At 46.0% G+C, this 21552-nt stretch overlaps 1 protein-coding gene across 1 annotated transcript; it reads left to right on the plus strand.

The window, feature by feature from the left end:
* Nucleotides 1-1299: 1299 nt before the first annotated feature.
* Nucleotides 1300-20973, plus strand: DDX6 (DEAD-box helicase 6). The gene is made up of 13 exons (XM_063139146.1): nt 1300-1749; nt 7572-7635; nt 7986-8090; nt 8955-9084; nt 10033-10179; nt 10326-10420; nt 10810-10932; nt 11102-11230; nt 13307-13423; nt 13854-13917; nt 14559-14660; nt 15775-15957; nt 17255-20973. The coding sequence occupies exons 1-12, from the start codon at nt 1550-1552 to the stop codon at nt 15948-15950; spliced, it is 1452 nt and encodes a 483-aa protein (XP_062995216.1). The 5' UTR covers nt 1300-1549; the 3' UTR covers nt 15951-15957; nt 17255-20973.
* Nucleotides 20974-21552: the final 579 nt, after the last annotated feature.

The following is a 21552-nucleotide window of genomic DNA, read 5'->3' on the forward strand; positions in this document are numbered from 1 at the left end:
AGTGCCGTCGAGCTCCGCGCTTCCTAATAATAGCACCACCTCAGAAAGATTTACAAGCAAGATTAAAGGCCCCTAATCTCTGTTGGAATTGCCCTGCCTTGAAAATGGGGATCTTTTTCACTGCCACCATACATAGTGTACTTTCATCTGATTGCAGTGCAGAAAGAAATCCCTCTCAATATGTGTGTGTGTGTGTGTGCGCGCGCGCGCACACGTGTAAAGTACACAAGGTGTAGGGTTCCTTCACAACAACATTTCTATTATTATTATTATTGTTATTTATTTATATAGCACCATCAATGTACATGGTGCTCCCTTCTAGAGAAGGGAGAGCAGTAAAATGAAACTTGAAAGCAAAGCAAAGGCAAGAGACCTGCATTATCTAGTATCAGGATATGAAGCAAAACAATACTTTTGTTTAAAAAAAGTAAGCAAACAAAGAAGGTTTTTTTTTGTTAGTTTATTAATCTCAAAGAACATGATTTGCTCTGCAGCACTGGTGAGGAATAGCAGGAGAAATTGGGTAGAGACTGTCTTTCTATGACCCGGTTCACACGTAACAGTGGCATTTGGCAGCAAAATTAGATTAACTTTGTTTTGTATAACCCAATGTGCCCAGGTTCGGTCTTTACACTAACAATCTATGAATGGGGACTTCTTCTCACCATCCCCAGCCATGCTACTCTGTTGCTGCAAAACCCACAAAGACTCCTGCGTCACCTTAAAGATGAAAGAATATCTTACGGTATAAGTTTTACGGACCATAGTTCACTTCATTGGATGCATAGAGTGTTATCCTCAGCTGGCAGGGTGTAAAAAAAAATTAAACAGGTCAGATGGAAAAGAAATATAAATACATTAAGTTATTATTATATTTATTTGTATCCCACCTTTTGCCCAGTACTGGGCCATCATACACTTATGATTACTTTGCATACATTTAAACTTTACTATACAGTGACCATTCTGATCACTCTGTTTATTTTACATCCATTTAAGTTTTTAACGAAATGCTCACACAGACTATATATTTTTGCATTTCATTTTTATCTGGCCTTGTTTATATATTTTTCTCTATACCTAGCAACTGAGGATAACATTTCATACATCTGATGAAGTGGATGTAATCTATGGAAGGTTATTCCAGAATAAATGTGTTAATCTCTAAGGTTCCTCAATTCTCTTTTGTTGTGGATTCTGTTAGTAAAATACCCTAATTGGTTTGCATCATTTGAACAAGTGTTGGTTGCAACAAATCACTGCAAGTGCTAAAAGTATTGTCTGTCTTTTTTTCAGATTGAAGTGAATGGTTTTGGATAGAACTCAAGTTTGTTCGAAGACTTTTTAAAAAGAGTTGTTCCAGTGCATCAGTGCAAGTGACTGCTTTACTCTTGAGTGACTTTACAGGTGCTTGCCTGCATTGCAATAAAAGACTCATTTATTGAGCAGGACCTTATTTATCTCTTCATTTTGGAGAGTCTAATAAACTATTACCGTTTCTGTACTCACAAAGTTTTGAAGTTGAAAAGACATCTTTACAAAGCAAAACATGAGTACAGCCAGAACAGAGAACCCTGTTATAATGGGTCTCTCCAGTCAAAATGGACAACTTAGGGGCCCAGTAAAACCCACTGGCGGTCCAGGAGGCGGGGGAACACAGGCTCAGCAACAGATAAACCAGCTGAAACATCCCAACACAATCAACAACGGCACTCAGCAGCAAGCACAGAGCATGGCCTCCACTATCAAGTGAGTATTTGCCTAAAGGCTCAGCAGCCACGTTCGTGCTTGGATGACACGGCTTCCAGGGCCTGGCTCTTTGGCCTGGAAAATGAGTTCCCGTTGCTGGGCCTATTTTATCAGTTAGGACAATATTTGGTGCTAGATCTTAATTGTCATCCTTTCTGTTTTGTTAAGATTATTTTGCTTTCTTTCTAATTGGTTGCTTTTGGTTAAAAGTCCTCTGCCTTCAGAACAGCCAGTGTTTCCATTGGTGTGAGCCTGACAGAATCCACCTTGGTTGCATTAGGCTCTGAACAGTTTTGGTCTCCAGTACTGGTCCTTCAACTGATTAATTAGGTTCTTGATGAGCACTTAGTAGGATTCTTATGATTTGTTATTTTAACTTCATTGTGTTGCTATCAGTATACATGGTGCTGTAGCACAGGTAGAAGCAAATTCCTACCTTGAGGACTTTAATTTGGCAGTGGAAGAGGCAAAGGCTGTCACTTGCTTGTTGATTTGAAAGTTTTATTTATCTCGAAGAGTACAACAAAATAATAACGCTATAAGCATGATAAATGTGTTGTTAACCAAGCATCGTTTATCCAATAATGTGCAGGTGTAGAAGAAAAAGTCTTAAACAGAGAGACTTTAACTCCTTACTTGAATAGCCCAGGCTCTTAGATTTGACAGATCCAATAGCAGGAAGCTCCACAATCACAGGATCACTACTGAGAGAGTATTATTAATAGTTGGCAGTTGTTTCTCTGATAGCAGTGAAACCCACAAATTTTCAGTACTGTGTCTCATTGAATGGAAAGACTTATATGGGAGAAGGAGCTCCCTCAGGGACCCAGGACTCATGCCTTACAGGGCTTTAAAGGTAAGAAACAACAGCTTGAATTTAACCCAGAAGCAAGTACATTGATTGCCAACCGGACTCTTTTCAGAATTGATGCTACATGTTCTTCAAAGCACCAGCAATTAGTCTGGCTGCTGCATCTGGGACCAACTGAAGTTTCCAAGCAGTCTACAAAGGTAACTGGGAGGCACCCAGTCCTGCACGACAGTGGCAAGGTCACTTGTCTCCATTGACTGACTAGCTGAAGCTGGTGAAATATGCTCCTCTTCACAGCCTCGACCTGAACATCCAGGAGCAATAAGACTCTTTCAGGGGAAGGAGGACCAGAGCAGATAGCTCCATTACTTCTCGAGTTCTTGTATAGCATTCTATGAGCATCTCTGTCTTGTCTGTGCTATGTTTCAATTTACTCAACTTCGTCCAACCCTTTATCAACTTCAAGCAGTCATTCATAAGAACATAAGAGTCAGACTTGATCAGGCCAAAGGCCTCGTAGCTCCAACATTCTGTTTCGACAGTAGGACCAACCTGCCTATAAGTCTTCATTTGGTGATCTAATCTGAGCTGGAATCTGCATCTTTGCAACCCAGTGGATCAGAGGGTAAAGCGTGACCTTTGTAAACAACCACAGGCTCAAGATTTTAACTGAAATGAATCAGAGTTTTTTAATATACGGTGCTGGAAATTAATATTATCTTCATAGTTATATTTTTAGAAAATATAACATGATCAATGAAGGTCATAAGGAAGCAGTAAACAAACTACCAAAACAATACTAATGCTTTAAGAATAGCATAAGAATGGTATTGAAATTCATTGACAAAGCAATCTGAGTGGTATTCCTAGGCGTACATCTCTCTTCAGCGCATGCCATAAGTTTCCTGATTATTTTAAATTGTTACACTGTGATAGGAATTTTGCCTATCCACCAATCCAGTGGGTCACAAATCCTTTCATCTCCCATTAGAGCCAGAGCCAGAGAAAGAGAGAAAAAGCAAGGGAGGGGGAATGGGGAGATAAAACACTAGAAGGGAGTGAGGTGAGGTGAGGTGTGTAGCTGCCACCCCCTGAAAGTGATCCTGAATCCCTGTTTATATTGATCAGAGATGGGATCATATCATATACTTCAAGGTTTCTGTCAATTTGATTGTGAAACATGTACATGATTCCGCCTCGCATCTGTCTAGGGGAGACGTCGGCACCAGTGCTTATTTCATTGTCTTGTAAGCACGTTCCCCAACAGCATCATTTTCCAAAGCACCCCAAGCATTTCATCATCTGTAGTGATGCCTGTTGCTGTTCCTATGGCATCTTTGTACCTGCTAAGATGTTATCAGTCCAGGTGCTAAGGTCATTAGCTGTTACCAAGGGGGGTGTCCCCCAAAAAGCTTGCACCGAGGTGAATCTTTCCGTAGTTGTCATCCATCTTAGTCCATAATGGATGCTCTAGACTAGAGCTTTCAGCAATCAGTAGTTCTGTGGGCCTAGCAGGGCTGGACTAACAATACGGAGCCCACAGATGGCATGAGTGCCATAGCACCTTCTTTGTCTTCCCTAGCAACTGGTATTCAGAGACAATACTGCAGCTAATGCAGGAGGTAATATATTTATTTATTAAACACATTTCTGCCAAGGCACACAAGCGATTTAACAAATTTTAAATACAGTAACCCACATATATTAACAAAACCCTCCAAACACCAGAAAATAGTTCTCTTAGGCCAACTGGAGGTCTCTTTAGGAGCTGACAACATAGAATCATAGAATAGCGGAGTTGGAAGGGGCCTACAAGGCCGTCAAGTCCAACCCCCTTTCAATGCAGGAATCCACCCTAAAGCATCCCTGACAGATGGTTGTCCAGCTGCCTCTTGAATGCCTCTAGTGTGGGAGAGCCCACAACCTCCCTAGGTAACTGGTTCCATTGTCATACTGCTCTAATAGTCAGGAAGTTTTACCTGATGTCCAGCTGGATTCTGGCTTCCTGTAACTTGAGCCCATTAGTCTGTGTCCTGCACCCTGGGAGGATCGAGAAGAGATCCTGGCCCTCCTCTGTGTGACAACCTTTTAAGTATTTGAAGAGTGCTATGTCTTCAATCTTCTCCAGGCTAAACATGCCCAGTAGTTTCAGTTTCTCTTCATAGGGCTGTGTTTCCAGACCCCTGATCATCCTGGTTGCCCTCCTCTGAACACGTTCCATCTTGTCTGCGTCCTTCTTGAATTGTGGAGCCCAGAACTGGATGCAATACTCTAGATGAGGCCTAACCAGGGCCAAATAGAGAGGAACCAGTACCTCACGTGATTTGGAAGCTATACTTCTATTAATGCAGCCCAAAATAGCATTTGCCTTTCTTGCAGCCCTATCACACTGTTGGCTCATATTCAACTTGTGATCTACAACAATTCCAAGATCCTTCTTGTTTGTAGTATTGCTGACCCAAGTATTCCCCATCTTGTAACTGCTTTTGGTTTCTATTTCCTAGATGTAGAACTTGGCATTTATCCCTATTAAATTTCATTCTGTTATTTTCAGCCCAGCACTCCAGCCTATCAAGATCACTTTGAAGTTTGTTTCTGTCTTCCAGGGTATTAGCTATCCCACCCAATTTGGTGTCATCTGCAAATTTGATTAGCTCCTGGGCTTCCTCAGTTCCTTCTTCCCCCAGGGAACACAGCCCCAAGAAGATGGGGGAGGGAACGCCCCAGAATTCCTCTCAGACTGTTGATGGTCCCTCCAGGAGCCAGGGATTTCCTCACTTCTATATAGCCATCATAATTAGTAGTCATTGATGTTCTTATCCATGGTCCAACTCCTTCCCCAGCTGGTTTCCTGATTCTGATGTATTTAAATATATTTTTTATTGTTGGTCTTAATGTTTTTAGTGATATCCTCCTCAAGATCCTTTTTTGAATTCCTTATTGTCTACTTGCATTTATTTGGTGGAAGTCCGTGTCCTTTTTGTTTTTCTTATTTGAGCAAGACTTCCATTTTCTGAAAGAAGCTTTAACCGTTTCCTTAATGCTGCTTGCTTACTGTACTATGTGGTACATTTCTGGCCTGCGGTATAGATCTAGCTGTGCTTCTGTTGTAGTAGTTTTGAGTAAACCCCAAGCATTCAGAAGAGATTTGACCATCTTGACTTTCCCTTTCAATTTCCTTTTCTACCAATCCCCTCATTGTGAGAAGTTCCCTTTTTTGAAGTAAAATGTGAGTATATCAATTTGATAGCGCTGTTGTGCCTATTTCCAGTCAGTTCAACAACACTGGTTCTTGCACTAGATTCTTGGCACCATTTAAGATTTTAAGTCCAGGCTTGCCTTCCCTTTGGTTGATTTCATAACCAACAGTTGTAGTGCACAATTAAGGCATCTAGAATGTCTACCTATTTTGTTGTGACTGGAACACACATTTATCTGTGTGTGGTTAATTGAAGACCCCCATTACAGCAACACTTTCACTTTTGAATGCCTCCCTGACTTCATTCTCCATCTCAAGATCACCCTGAGCATTCTGGTCAGGGGAGGATAGCATATGTCCCTCTTATTAATTTCCTTTTGGGGCTTGACCTGGCTTTTGACATGTTTTTTTTTTTAACGTACAGAGTGACAGCACACCCTCCCCTGTCCTTCCTATAGAATTTGTATCCAGAGATTAGCATATCCTACAGGTTCTTTCCATTCTACCAGGTTTCTGTTATGTCCACTATGTGTTCTCTTTTAAAACCAAGCACTGTAACTGCCCCAGTCCATTCAGTCACACCTGGTTCACATAGGAAAAGAGGATGTTGAGTAGGGTGGGACAAAATGGATGTCCGCTGGACTCCACAAGAGTTCCCGCAGGGAAGAACAGACCTCCAGCTTCATCTTGTGCCCCTATCGGCTGATCCAGAAGGATGCCATGGTCAGTGGTCTCAAAAGCTGATAACAGTCCCCAGAGGGTCATCAGGGGTCATGCTCCCCTTGTGTCTTCCTCAGTGTAGATCGCCAGCCGTGGTAATCAAGGCACTATCTGTCCTGAATCCCACCCAGAAGCCTTGATGAATTGGGCTGAGAATCAGTTATATCATCCAGGACCTGCTCAGCCATGGCTTACTCAACTACCTTGGGTAGGAAGTGGGGGAGTTGCATACTTGTCTAAAGTTCCTTGATTTATTTATTTATTTGTTTATTTGTTTATTACATTTCTTGATTTGTGGGGATCCAGAGAGAGCTGCTTTGACTAATACCTTACTATGGCATTTTTCGTAATTGATAAAACCACTCTTCTGCAATGAATGATTGAAGAGGAAGGCAATCGGCTTCTAGCTTTTTATTATTACTGTGGATGAGATCAAAGGCCTGTCTGCATCAGGTATCTGCTTAATGCTGGATTGGTATTGGACTGCGTTTACATAAATCAGCCTTTGGTTCATGTGACAGAAGAACATGGTCTCTGAGGAGTAGACCGAGGTGGCAAGCTGTCACTGGGAGGGAATGTTACCCTGTCAAGTAGCCAAATTTAAAATTACTATTGTTGCCTGCCAGGTAACACTCATTCTGGCCAGTTTCAGGGGCATGGAATTTGGAACTGCCCATTGCATGCCATAAGTGGATGGATCTCATACAACACAGCTGTACCACAAATCTATTTGTTTTATCCTAGTTTAAGTGTCATAGCTTCACCGAAATAGAATTCTCAGGTTTCGTTGGGGAAGGCACAGTCATTAAACTGAGGTAAGACCAATAGATTTGTGGGATGTTGAGTATTAGCTATTAGTTTCCTTATCCTCTTTCCAGAATTACAGCGCTCTGGGGAAAGGCAGTGGCCTGAACGAGTCTAAGTCTTGGGATAGATATGCTCACTTGTGGGAGCTAGCTTTTCTTTTGTGCATTTCCGAGTTTGCCGTACTCTCAGCCCTGAGTGAGATGGTGCATCCTGCATGATGAAGAGGGGTTTAGACTGGCAAAATCAAATCCAGTAGATGACATAACACGCATTTTCTCACTTCAGACCTGGCGATGACTGGAAGAAGACTTTAAAACTCCCACCAAAAGATCTGAGAATCAAAACTTCGGTAAGGGATTCCTAAAGCTACAGAGGGTAGATATATCCAGGGTGTTTTGCTTTAAACCTAAGTGAGGGTGGGAGTTACATAGATATTTGGCAGGAAGTCTTCCATTTTCAGATGGGAGAAAAATTTTCAGCTCAACTTTTCTAGTGACCACATTGGCCTAATAGAATGGACTGAAAGATTTATGCATGCTTCACTTTATGTCTTCCTCCCCATGACAAGCAGGTGTGTAGGGCATGGGGTGGTGGGGAAGCTGCCCTCCATACGGATAACCAGCTTTTGGGATACACCTTGTATTAAGAATGCCAGTGTGGGAGTGAGCTTCCACTGACTGTCTGGCTTTGCCTGTCCAGGATGTGACGTCCACAAAAGGAAATGAATTTGAAGATTACTGTCTGAAGCGGGAGTTGCTGATGGGAATTTTTGAAATGGGCTGGGAAAAGCCATCTCCTATTCAGGTAGGTGCACAACAGCTAGCGGCTGTTGTTGTTTTGAGAAGAACTGTGGTGTGAATTGCTTGCTTAGTGAGTGGAAATTGAGATGGCAGCATGATGTGCTATAGCATGCTTAAGCGTGCTCCGTTGCTTTCGCCGGTGCTCTGTCTGCATCCAGTGATCTAACTTGATGCTGCAGCCCTTGTGGATAATTGAGGCTCCTCCCTCATGCATGGATGGGATGGGTAGGGTTACTACTACAAAACTTCCTCTGTCTAAGAAGTCTGAAAACTTCTCATAGCTGACGAAATAGGAGGAAAGCCATTGTTCGGTTTTTGCGTAATTCAGTGGTGACACTGTTGCCTGAAAATGTTGAAATACTCAGTGCTTCTCTGCACACCCAGCCCTCATCTCTGGAAAAGCCAACAGAGGGAACGCCCCTACATGTCACGGCTGACTCGTATTGCCCTTTCTGTGATGGTCTGTTGCTGAGCACAAGGCTCTTTTGGCTTGGCTTCGGTCCTAAATCTAAAGATACCTTGAAAGCTGTATACCATTTTGAAGACACAGAAGGCTCCCGTCTCTGCTCACCCTCCGAAACATCTGACGGCTAGTTTGACATCTCAGGCATTTTACTGACATGACTGGCAGCTCTTTTTCTGTTGCTGTTTTTGTCAAGGCCAGTTCATGGTGATTGTTTGGGTGGCAACCTGTTGCTGGCATGGATGATGAGCAGAAGTTTGGGAGGGGGGAGTGTGCTTGGGTGCATAAAATCTTGATTATTGGTACATTGGTTATATTCTCCTCTCTTCCCTCCGCCCCACCCCCCCCCCACCCCGGAGTTAAGCGTTGTGTTGTCTCATGCTGATGCCTGTGTCTTCTTTTCAGGAGGAGAGCATCCCCATTGCTTTGTCTGGGAGGGACATCTTGGCTAGAGCTAAGAACGGAACCGGCAAGAGCGGTGCCTACCTCATTCCCTTACTTGAACGGCTTGACTTAAAGAAGGATAACATACAAGGTAAGTTAAAGGTGGCAACACAAGGAAGATCCAGGGGGCTTCAGTGATGACGTGCCTTTTATCTTCACCTGTGGCTGCATTGTGTTGCTTACCATCTCAACTCCCCACTTCATTGCGATCAGGAGAAAGAAAACGTTGTCAGGATCGACCGTGTTCCTTTGGCTCCGCCTGTTCAGCAAGACCCCTTTCACCTGTAGCTACCCGTTTATTTTTATTCATTTAGTTACTACATTTTTGTAGCGCTCAGTAGTTGAAGCACTTTGCATGGTTTATCCAGGCTGTTCCTTTGATTTACACAACACTTAGTAAGAAAATGTTCGGATGGAAGGTTTTAATTTTGAATTTGCCCACCCAGTAAGGGGAAAGGGTTCCAGAGTTGTAAAACTGCTACTGCTGAGAATGTCTCTGCGTTGTATAGATCAAATCTTTGAAGGTAGACTTAGCTGATCTTGGAAATCATGGTGGGACATGACTGCTTTTTTAAAAATGACCTTGCTTCCATTCTGCCTCTGTGAAGTAGTCCATTCAGAATACCTCTGGATAGCTCACGTGTGAGGCGAGTGGTCGACAGGCACCCCCTGCTTGTCCTCTGTCTCTGTGGCTGAGCAGTATACTACTTCTGGACCAGGAAGTTCCATTGAGTTAAATCTTCTTTTAAAGCCCTCTAAACTGGTGCATATTACCACCTCTGTGGCAGTGAATTCCATATGTTAATTGTGCAGGTTTTGAAGAACGACTTCCTTGACTTTTCTATCCACTCGCACATAATTCATAATTTAACAATTGCTTCATATTCACTGAAAAGTCCGTGTAGACTGGTGAGAACAATGGGATTTCTGAAAAGCTCACGTTTAGCTCTTAAAGGACACATATTATTAGCATACAGGCCCTTGGAGTTCTCTGGGAGCGTGAGAATAGAGTAGCCTGAATATTCTTCTCCTCTTTCAGCAATGGTGATTGTTCCCACACGAGAACTTGCCCTCCAGGTCAGTCAGATCTGCATCCAGGTCAGCAAACACATGGGAGGAGCCAAAGTGATGGCAACAACAGGAGGAACCAACCTGCGTGATGACATAATGAGGCTTGATGATACAGGTAGGATGTCTTGGGCAGTGCTCTGAAGCATTGACTCCTGAATGAAAGCCCCAGATGGAGCCTGGGCGCTTCTGCTTTGTTCTGCTCGGCTTCAGACTCCCATAATCCAAGTAGCATCTCATCTCTGTGGTCTTCTCTTTTTGCAGTGCATGTGGTTATAGCTACGCCAGGGAGGATTCTGGATCTCATCAAGAAAGGAGTAGCAAAGGTGGACCATGTCCAGATGATAGTTCTAGATGAGGTAATAGCAGCATTGGTTGAGCCACCGTTCTTTGCAAGTTAAAGCAGCAGCACTCAATGGGATTCTTATCCTGGGTTTGGCTTTGCTTTTGCTTTTGAAATCTCATCGATATCATGAGCGCTTGCAAGGGGAGAGATTCCTTCCTCTCTGAAGGGGTGGGGCTGCATAGCTTGAAGAAATAACTTCTCTTGAAAAAGCAGGTCAAGTTCTTTCTGGCTGAGGATTGGGAAGCTAATAGCAGTGCCCTAGAAGGAACATTTTAAAACTGAAGCTGGAACTCTGGCCTGGAACCTAGTGTTATGTGTCCAGTAGGGGTACCCAAACTTGGAACAAGCTTTCAGATGTTTCACGAGCACTTTAATATTAAATGAGCCTACTTCTCATTGCAGGCAGACAAGTTGCTGTCGCAAGATTTTGTTCAAATAATGGAGGACATTATTCTCACGCTACCTAAAAACAGGCAGATCTTGCTGTACTCGGCCACGTTCCCTCTAAGTGTACAGAAGTTTATGGTGAGTGCCGTGTGGATGAAGTTGAAGTGGTGGGTCTGCACTGTGTTGGACGTGCTGTACAGCAGTTTTGATCAATGTCACATCCATAAATGAGCAAAAGGATGAGTCACACTTCCCGCCAGGCTGTAATCTACCTGTTTCCCTAATTGTCTGCATGCTTCTCTTTCAGAATTCCCACTTGCAGAAACCATATGAGATTAACTTGATGGAGGAGCTGACACTGAAGGGAGTTACCCAGTACTATGCTTATGTAACAGAGCGCCAGAAAGTGCATTGTCTCAACACACTCTTCTCCAGGGTAAGCAGTGGCATCTGGTTCCCACATCAGTCCCCCAAAATTGTGTTTTGTGTATGGAATCAAAGAGACCAAGCCATATCTCTAAAGAGTAAACTAAAGAAAAGCCTCTTTCATCTAGAGAAGAAAGAAGAAATCTGGAGAGGCTACTCAGTAAGGTAGTTCACTGTGAAAGGGTTGTATTTTGTCACTTCCTCAGCTGTACCGATCACTCCCACAACTCTTTAGCTGTTGAACCTGCCTGCCCTTTCACTGTGTGTCCTCCCAGCCACCCCAGTCTTTCTAGTAGTGTGTCAGCGGCTTTCAAAATAGGACTAGAACCCTGACAGAGAAATATTACACCGTTTTAGGTAGATACACATGGTTGCATTGCTCCATGTCCTGGTTAGCGAAGGAGCTGTGTTTCCTGCCTTGGAAAGGGCAGCTTGGGTTGCAGGTGTTGCCCTGGTGAGGTGCAAAGGGGCTGCGCTGAATTGAAGCAGTATCACCTGGCTCATCTTGTAGCTGCATTCTCCATTTGAAAGAGGGCAGGTATTTTTCCATAACTGTTGGAGCGGCTTAGAAACTTCCTCATCTGAGTTAAAAATGGAGGATGATCCCAAGCACCAAACAGGCTCCCTGGTTTTCCAGGTAGCTAGGGGTGTGTGTGTGTGTGTGTGTGAGAGAGAGAGAGAGAGAGAGAGAGAGAAATAAATTAGTGGGACAGTGACTACAGCGACATTGGTGTAAAACTTGGTGTGAATCCGACTGAACCCAGGCTGAAGTGCATTTGAAAGCCTACTCAGTAGCGGTGACGGAAGGCGAGGAAATTGTTCTTCTCTGCCACCATTGCATCTGTGCAGAGTTGCCACAAGAAGGCAGTGTGGACCATGCAGTAGCCTGTTGCAACCAATCTGAATGATATGTCGAAGATAAAATCCCTTTTAGCCGTGCCAACTCAGATGCCGTAGTTGATACAAGCCCAGTGGATGTAACGATGGTCTCTGCTTGTTCAGTTATAATGGATGCTTTTGAACTGGTACGGCCTAAAGATGGGGGATGGGGGCAGAGGAATGTCTGAATGGTTAAAGGGTAGTGGTGAATGCCTCTTTACAATAAGGTATGGTACCAGAATGTTTACAAGAGATGATGGTAAGACCTCTGGGTCTTGTTTTCCTTTTGTTTTCCCCCTCCCCCCAAAAACCTCCCTGAAGCACATCATATTGGATAACTTCTGGCTAGTCTCTAGATCCATTCTTGGGCAAAGTGCTGGGTTGTGTGATAGTATCTTAGCTCCAAGGATGAGGCAATTGTCTAGATCAATATTAGTCTGGCTTCAGGCCCAGTTATGGGACAGAGGCTGCTTTGGTGGAAGATGTACGCCAGAAACTGGACTGGGGGAGTGTATCTCTCCTGGTTCAGCACGATCTCTCAGCACTTTTCAGTAGCATCAAGCGTGGTGTCCTCCTGGAATGTCTGTCTGCGACGAGACTTGGGGGCACTGTTTTACGGTAGCTCTAGTCCTCCTTGGGGGAGCCATTTCCGAAGATGTCCCCCATCGGGTTCCATCTATGCTATTTAATATATTCATGAAGCCACTGTGAAAGGTGGTCTGGCATTTTGACACCCAGCTCTATCTCTCCTTTCCATCTAAATTCAAGGAAGCTATTCTAGTTATAAATTGGTGTCTGATGATGGCGATGGGCTGGATGAGGGTGAACAAATGGAAGCATAATCCAGACAAAAGAGAGGTTCCTGGTTAGTTGAAAGGCAGATCAGGGCATAGCAATTCAACCTGTGCCAGATGGGGTTGTGCTCTTCTTGAAGTCTCAGGTTCACAATTTGAGTGTATTTTATTTTTAGCTGCCTTGAGCACCATTCTTGGAAAGGTGGGATATAAATAAATACAATAAGTAGTGTTAGGGGAATGTTTGTGCTATTGACAGTATATACTTGTCAACATAGCTGAACATTTAACCAAGAACTATAAATGAGATGCTTGTCTAAGATTTTTGCATGTACTCTGCCTTTTCTTAAAGATCAGTTATCTTGCAATTTACAGGCAGTGAAGAATGTGACCCCTTTTGTATTTGTATTTAGCTCCAAATTAATCAATCGATCATCTTCTGCAACTCCTCCCAACGGGTTGAACTGCTAGCTAAGAAAATCTCCCAGCTGGGGTATTCGTGCTTCTACATTCATGCAAAAATGAGACAGGTCAGTATGAAGTTCAGAGCAATTGTAATATAACTCTGTAGCTGGTACTGGGCTAGGAGAGGAGAGGACCTCCTCAAATATTACTCACTTCACTGCATTTTAATGCTTTTTGGAACTCTCTTCATTCCGTTACTGCAACTCAAACAGCACTTTCATCACCAACGCTCTTTGAGTCAGTTTTGTATCAGCTTTTTTGTTCCAGGGGGATATTTTTGTTCCAGGGGCATGCTGAAGAGAAGGTTCATTTAAGCTCAGATAGAAGTGGAGAGGTCCTAGTGTGAGGGCAAAAGAGGTGAACTGGTAGTGTGAGTGGCAGGCCAGACGTTCTCAGTCTCCTTTTAGCAAGCTGTGCTGTGGGGCTTGCAGAGTTCTGCAGGCAAGATCACTTGCTCTTTCCATTGGTGAATAATCGGCCGTTGTTTCTTACCAGGAGCACCGCAATCGAGTGTTCCACGATTTCCGGAATGGTTTATGCCGTAATCTTGTTTGCACTGGTAAGTATCCTTTTGTCTTCCCTCTGCCTCATGTACTGTCTGGAGACTTTGCACTTTAGTGAACACGCAATTTCAAAGGGAAGGTAGACTTCAGATATTTCCCCTGTGCTTTGACTTCCATTTTTGAAATCCATGATGATACCGTTACAATTGGATCTTGTGAAAATGTGAGAATGCAAGAGGGGTAGAATTAATATGGATGAATAGAAGGATGAGGGGCGGGGTAGCCCCCTTGGCGGTCCTCCATCAGTTTCTTGTTGGCTCGGTGACCAGTCCTGAAGAGTATTCACAGTTGAATGTGACAACTGTGTGAGTAGACAAGAATCAGATTGTCCCAGTTCCCAGATTTTCGAGATAAGATAGCTGAAAGGTGGGAGACTTGGAGGTGGGGATATGGGGTGCTTGTGTAATTACCTACCATAATTATCTTGACGGCTGTGAAGGGTCTTTGAGAATCTGTCCATGAAACTCTTGCAACTCTGAACATATTTGTAACCTGAATACTTCAGCCTAAATAAAAAACAAAATGCAAATTAAGCTATGTGTTATTGTTTAACAGTCTGTCCAGCTACTTTTGGGTAGAGGAGGGCCCTGCTTGCTTCATTAGTCAAATTGTCTAAACTGGGATGCTTGTCTTTCAGATCTGTTTACCCGAGGTATTGATATCCAAGCTGTGAATGTTGTGATAAACTTTGATTTTCCAAAGCTGGCAGAGACATATCTCCACCGCATTGGCAGATCAGGTGAGGAAGCTGTCGCGTAACTGGTGTGGTGGCGGCTGCCAGCTGAGTAGTGCTCCTTGGTGCTGCAAATAGCTAAATCCCTTGATAGGAGGTGGGGATCCTGGGCAGGCAGCAGCCGTCCTTGACTGCGTCCCTTGTGTTGCAGCCATGGATGAACTAGGGACTTAGTTTGTGTGGCACCGGCCCTGTTCCGTTAGCAGCAGGCATCTGTGAGCAGTAGTGCTCTGAACCTGTGCTGGAAGAGGTCCACAGAACCCCTAGGGAGCTCTCTTCATCCATGCTTTTATAATCTTCTGGAACTTGGACTTGGAGCTGTTCCTTGAAACTGGTTAAGAAGTTTCAGCTGGTGTAGCCACAGCTCACTGTTCTTGGGAGTGGGTTGGCTCAAATACATTTTCTGTAGCAACTGTGCTGGCTGCCAGTTTGATTCTGAGCTCAAGTCAGTGCACCACTGAAGCCCTTTTCAGCCCAGGTTCTGCATGCTTCAGTCGATAGCCATCCCTCCCCCCCTCCCCCGTGGTACCACCCAATCGGTTGTATTCTCAGCATTTGCGCTTTCCCAAGAAGGGGTAGAGGCAGGTTTGGGGCATGTTCAGGAGTCACCTCAGGCCTACGGAACGGGGGTCCCTGTGGGGGCCATGAGATCAGCCCCAAGGGAAGCCCAAAGGCTAGACATCAGGGGCTGACTACCCATACGAGGTTTTCAAGGGGATTGCTGAATCCTTCTTGTTCTGTTTGATATGATATTTGTAACCAGCTTTTGGACAGAAGAAAATCAGTGTATGTATATTCTTAGTTCTATGAGAGATCCAATTGCGAGGATTTTTTCTCCACAACCTTCTGTTGCACCCCTCCCCACAGGGCAATAGTAAAATGATGCATTTTCCCCCCAAAGTTGGAAATACCACAGTAAATGGAGATATAAAACTTGAAATTGCAGCTATAGTGTGTGAGGGAGAGGGAGAGGGGACGTGGAAAGCTGGTAGCACCTGACTGTCATACCGATGTTAAGGGGTCCTTCAGCAGTACCACCAAACATGTAGCCCGTGTGGGACAAGCTGTAAGCTTGCTGAGAGCCTCCTCATTTTACATTGGCCCATTTTTCTTCTTCAAGGTCGATTTGGCCATCTTGGCCTAGCCATCAACTTGATCACCTATGATGATCGATTCAACCTGAAAAGTATTGAAGAGCAGCTGGGTACAGAAATCAAGCCCATCCCCAGTAACATTGACAAGAGCCTGTATGTGGCAGAATACCACAGTGAGCCCGTAGAAGATGAGAAACCCTAACCGCTGCGTACGTATCTGGCTTTGCGTGCTGCAGACTGGGAGCTGGGGGAAGGAGTGGGTTGGAGGCCTCTTTGCCCAGCAAGGCTGAATGCATATGCTAATGGCACTCTTTGAACAGTGCTAATGGGCAGGTGAAGCACTTTGTACTCCTCAATCAGCTGCTGACGCTGTGTTTACAAGGTCAGATAAGAGTGCATAGCTTGGTCACGAGGCACCCCATGATTTCTCAGGGATTTTGAACAATAAGCCACAGTGACTGCCCACCATGGTTTGAATGTTCAAACTGGCCGCCGGCACACACCACAACCCACCATGGCTTAAGTAAGCCACAGTGGCTGCGGCAATCCTGCGTTCCAGCCCTTTGGGTCTCTCGCCCGGGCTGGAACGCAGCTCTCGGTGGGGGGCCCTGGCGCTTCCTGCAGAGCTGCTGCTGTGTGAAGGCAGAACGTTGCCCCCTCCCCTCCCCTCCCCTCCCCTTTCTTCTCTAGATGGTGGTGCTTGTTCATCCCCTGCCCTGTTGTCTTTCCCCATCCAGCCCCTCCACGCTCCCTCACAAACTCCCCAAAACCTCCTCTGGCCGCTCCTCACAGCCCCAAAGGGTTGCCCTTCCAGCAGAGGATTAAGCATTACGGAATGACACACAACTATATGTGTGCTTGTTACGTGCCCGTACAGCTGTGCGCACTATTTGTACGCTGGATTAAACAGAATTCCAGTGCTTGTGTACAAATCAGGTATGAATGTGTGTTCTTCAGGCATTCAGTTTGAACATGCAAAGGGGCATGTGGGAGCATGCCAGGCTAGCCACACACCCTCAACGCACAGCAGCCGGCCAAGCCCCCTGGCCACACGTGATTGGCTCAGCAGGAAAGGGGCTGCCCTCCACACAAGTAATGTTTCCTTGGGGACAAGACCTTCCTGTCTGCCTGCTGGAAATCTTGTATGTGCAGGAGGCAGGCTGAACCGAACACCTGTCAGCTGGGGAGCATGGCTGGCCTTGTGTGTTCCCGCTTCCCCCCCTTCAGGCAGCTGATGTTCATGCTCCCACGTTCAGTGTAGCGTGTGGATAGCTCTTCCACCTTGCAGACAAGAGAGCTGACGAGTCTGCGTTGGAAACTAGTAGCAGAGGTTGCAGCTCCTTGAGAGACGCTGCTCTGGCCCGGGGGGGGGGGAGTCAGGTGTTTGGGGGCTCCGCTCCAGTGCTCATCGAGGCCCTTCTTCGGCTAAAGTCGAGGCGCCTCCTCACCGAGTGGCAGCTGCACAACATTTGCTTGATACTAACGAAAGTGTTTCTTCCTTTCTAGGCTTTGCTTAAACACACAAGCTGAAGCCCTTTGATCTGGACACGTGATACATCATTTCTTTGGGGATGCCCTTCTCTTTGTGGGTTTTTCCATCTTTTTGTTTTGGAACTATGAAGATTAAAGAGCTGAGTGTTTTTTTCTCCCCCCCCCCCTCTTTTTTTTTTTTTTTTTTAAAAAAATCTGGCTGTGAGGATGAAAGCAGAAGATAGGAAGGAAATACCTTTGTTTTCCCCACTTGTTTGCACTGTGTGCTGACTGAACATTAGTTGCACTAACTGCTGGTTTTAATTTCTTTCTTTGTGGTGGAGAAGAAGAACTCTGAAAAGAGAAGACTCCCAAACTCAAGCTTGACTGCGATTTCAGATTCTCACCCACAGCCGCCTGACTGAGTGCATTTCAACTCCCCCCCCCACCCCCGGCTCCTCATCTGTCTTTTAAGCTAAAGAGCTTGTTACTTATTTGTGCAAAGTGCCTTATGCTATGAGACCATTCAGAATATCACCTTTCAGATACAGCCCAAGGAGTCATTTTGGTACAGGTCAAAGCCCCCCTTCTCCCCCCACCTCCACACCCTTCCTCTCCCTGCACGCAAACTGGGCCGGGAGGTGACACTTGTCAGTAATCGTTTTTTGTTTAACTTTTTTTTTCCTTTTTTAATGGAGGAGTTGAGATGCAGTTGCAGTTCACCCACTCTGTAAATAACGTGTATTTAAACAAAATAACCTGGACCATCTGGGTTGAGTTGAGTGCAACTTCGGCACTCCAGGAGGAAAGAGCCACTTGCCACCCACCTGCAGCCGGAGCCACATCCGAAAAACCCCTCGTGCTCTTGCAGAACACTACAGACTGGTTTCCGTGAGTCTCCACTGGTGGTCACAGCACTTGCTAGGCAGACTGGTCTCAGAGCCGTGGCAGTCTTTCCTCCCTGAAGTGTGTTCCACAGAAAATTGGATGTGTATACTTGTATAAACTCTGTAAATATGTGTTTTTCTGTTATGGGTTCATATATAACTTTTCTTTTTCCTTTTTTCCTTGTTTTTGATGAAGTTTGCTGGGGTTAAAGGGATTATAGATAGATCTTGACAGCAGCTAAAGGTGAGAGGGGCTCAGTTTTCTGCAACACTGCTCCATGCCAAGCGCTACAACGTCAGACCGTGGGGCTTGCTCTGCTCGGAAGAGACCTAGGTCTGGGGCAAAGATGTGCCGTGAGCGCTTTGAGGCATCTCGTATTTCCCCTTCCAAAACGACAGAAAGGGAGCCTGGGGCCCCTGCAGGGGCAAAGGCCTTGCTTGCCTTGGCCAAGGCAGAGCAGGACATACCAAGCGTGGACTTGGGACTACAAAGAGCAAATGCCATTGGCTGATCGTGCACTGGGTTGCCTCCTGCAACTTCGTTGTGACTCTGTCTCAAGTCTGTCTGCCCAGAGCCTCTGTCTGCCCAGGCCAGAGCAAGCCCCCTGCCTGGGCGGTTTGCTCTCCTTTGCTGCAGCTGTTCCCACTTGCCTTGTATGTGGCAGGCAAATGCTTTCGGTCCAAGTAGTGTTGCTTTAAATTGTGCCCCTCCCAATATGCTTGATGTTTGGCCTGATCTCCAGGCAAAAGGAGTGAGACAACTCGGCCTGTAAACTTCTTAAGAATTCCCTTCCAGCCTGACCAGCAGCAGGCTGCCAGGAGGCAGCAGGGCCAGCACAGCCCCCTCTTGGCCCAGGCCCCGCATCTTCAAAAACGGCACTTGTGACGCCGCCCTGCTTTCGAAGCGGAGTTGCCCAAATTTCTCTCTGCGTTGGAATTGGAAAACGACAACGTTACCCAGCCCACCCCTTCGAGATCTGTGCTGGAACTGGCTGCCTCCTGACAGCCCTTTCAAGTGAAAATGTTTTGTTTAAGTAACTCCACAGAAACGTAGCAGAAGCTGCACTAAAGTACAGCTCCACTGTTGGGGACTTTACTGCGGCTGCATCAGACTGGCAAGTACTCTGTGTGTGTCGGGGGTGGGGTGGGGGGGGAGGCTTTGCGCGTGGGAAACTGACCAAAAGCAAAACCTTGCTCTTCCGCTGCAGCCAGTTTTGTCTTCCCAACAGAGGAGAGGAGGGGTCATTTTAGTGCAAAAGGTGACAAGTGTGCAGAAATCTAGAGTCCTGTGAGAACATGCACACCTGATGTGGTGCCATGAGTTGAGGTGGCAGCTATGCCCCATGCCATGCTCATCTAGTCACTCTTTAAGCACAGCATTTTTAAATGGAAAGTATTACTTTAAATGTGGCCGCCTAGCCAAAGAGCGGCATTTGCCTAGATTCTTGAGCACCATTTTTGGGTGGCTTTTGTTGGGTCAGAAAGCCACCTGACCTCGGTGCATAGAGTTCTCTCTCCAGAGCCAAGAGGGATTTGTAAATGGAAAGATGCTCCAGTCGATGACTAGGCAGACCCTGGTCCGTTTTTTCCTCCCTTCATCATCTAAAAACAAACGCTGAGGGTTTTGGATTCTTGTTCATAAAGGTAAACTGCCAGCAATATCTCCATTGATTGCAGCTGTTTCTCTGGAGATCCAAAGAGTAAACCCTGAGGTGTCTTGACTGGCTTCGCCTCCTGTGGTACGTCAAGTGACCCCAATCTGTAGGAATAAAACCCTCCGAGCTGGAGGCAAAGCCAGACTTCAGTTCGATACCTCAGTGTGCTCAGCTCAGAAAGTGCTGCACTCGCCAGAGGTTGCCCGGGGGTGGGGTGGGGTGGGGTGGGGTGGGGGGTGGGCGGTGTTTTGCTTTTTAAGTTTCTTTCGAATGAGATGGGAGCATCTTTCCTTCGCCCTCTGCTTTTGTGTCTGTTGTTGGGGCTGGATGAGATCATGGAAACAGGACACAAAGGCAGATGTGTTAGCATCAGACATCTCATTCGCATTTTCTTTATTTTAGGGGTGGGTTTGCCTGCACAGGACTTGCCGAATCCTGCCAGCAAAGGGGGGCCCCGTGGTCTGCCGGAATCCTTGCCTCAGTGTGTAGTTGTTCCCAGCAGTACGCTGACCCATGCTGCTGGTGCCAAGCGTGCCACTGGCTTGGGCAACCTGAACACTGACTGTGGAGCACGGTCGCCATTTCTAACCGGGCAGCATATGGGCGTGTCGGACCCAACTGGGGGCCAGGCAGGCTTGCGTCCTTCTATCCTCTGGGGTTAGGAAGACGAGTGGATAGAAAGCCAGGATCTGCCTGTGCTGTGTAAGACCCTCCCTCCCTCCCTTGTAGCATTCTACAGTCCTGTGCAGGGGGTGGGTGGGTGGGTGGGGGGTGGAGAATATACTAAGATACAGCTTTGCTGTATTTTAACCAGGGAATGGGGGGGAGGGGGGAGGCATCTGGAAAAAAACATTAGTCAAAATTCCCTTGTTTTGAAACAAACTGGAAGATTTAGAAGGGGCATCTTTTTTGTGTTCAGTTCAAGCAACGTATTTCATTGGTCCTCAGTCCAGGCCATGTTCACTGTGAACCATGGGGACTAGAATTTGGGGAAAGAGGGTGGGGTGGGAGGGAAAACAAACTTTTTTTTTTTGAACTGGTAACTGGCAAATGTCCAGGAGAGCTCAGTTTTTGGTTCAGTGTGTATCTATGTACACAAATATGTAATGGAAGGCTGACCGTATTGGTGTCAGAGGGCAGAAGTGATGAATGATAAAATCCTGACTTGCTTTTTAAGAGAAAATTAGCTCAATAAAAGCTCACTGGGACTTGAGCCTGTTCAGTCTTTTTTTTCTCTGGAGTGATTGCTTGGGTGGGGTGGGGTGGGGTGGGGTGGGGTGGGGGTGGGGGGTTCTTGAGAGGGTTTGATGTAGTGCCATGTCTGGGAGCTTCACCGCAAAGATGGGGGGCCCCTCTCCCACCCCCTGTTGTGCCACGCCCCAGCAGAGCCCGCCCCTGCTCCTGGGCTGTAGCTGCTCGATGAGGCGGGCGCCACAATGTTGAGCACCCACAACCAAGCCCCTCACCCCTGCAAGCAGGCTGAAGGACAGGGAAGGCTCAGCTGGGAGAACTGGCCGCCCACCCTCAGGTACCGAGCTCGGGGCACTTGTATTGAGGGGAGGTGCTGCCTTCCTAGAGAAAGGACCAGCAAGTAGCAAAGCAGCAAGGGAGAGGGCAGAGGCCACAGAGAAGGCACGGGAGAAGAAGGAAGAAGCTGCTGCTGCTGGGAAATCCTTGCCTTTAAATCCCCTCCCCACCCAACTGCACATGCTGAGTTTGCACTCCTCTAAATCAGCAGAGAGGACTTTGGTAGCTCTTCTTGATTTAGCTGATCGCATGCAGGACTGGATTT

Source organism: Elgaria multicarinata, chromosome 12 (genome assembly GCF_023053635.1).
Source record: "Elgaria multicarinata webbii isolate HBS135686 ecotype San Diego chromosome 12, rElgMul1.1.pri, whole genome shotgun sequence".
Classification (NCBI taxonomy): Eukaryota; Metazoa; Chordata; class Lepidosauria; order Squamata; family Anguidae; genus Elgaria; species Elgaria multicarinata.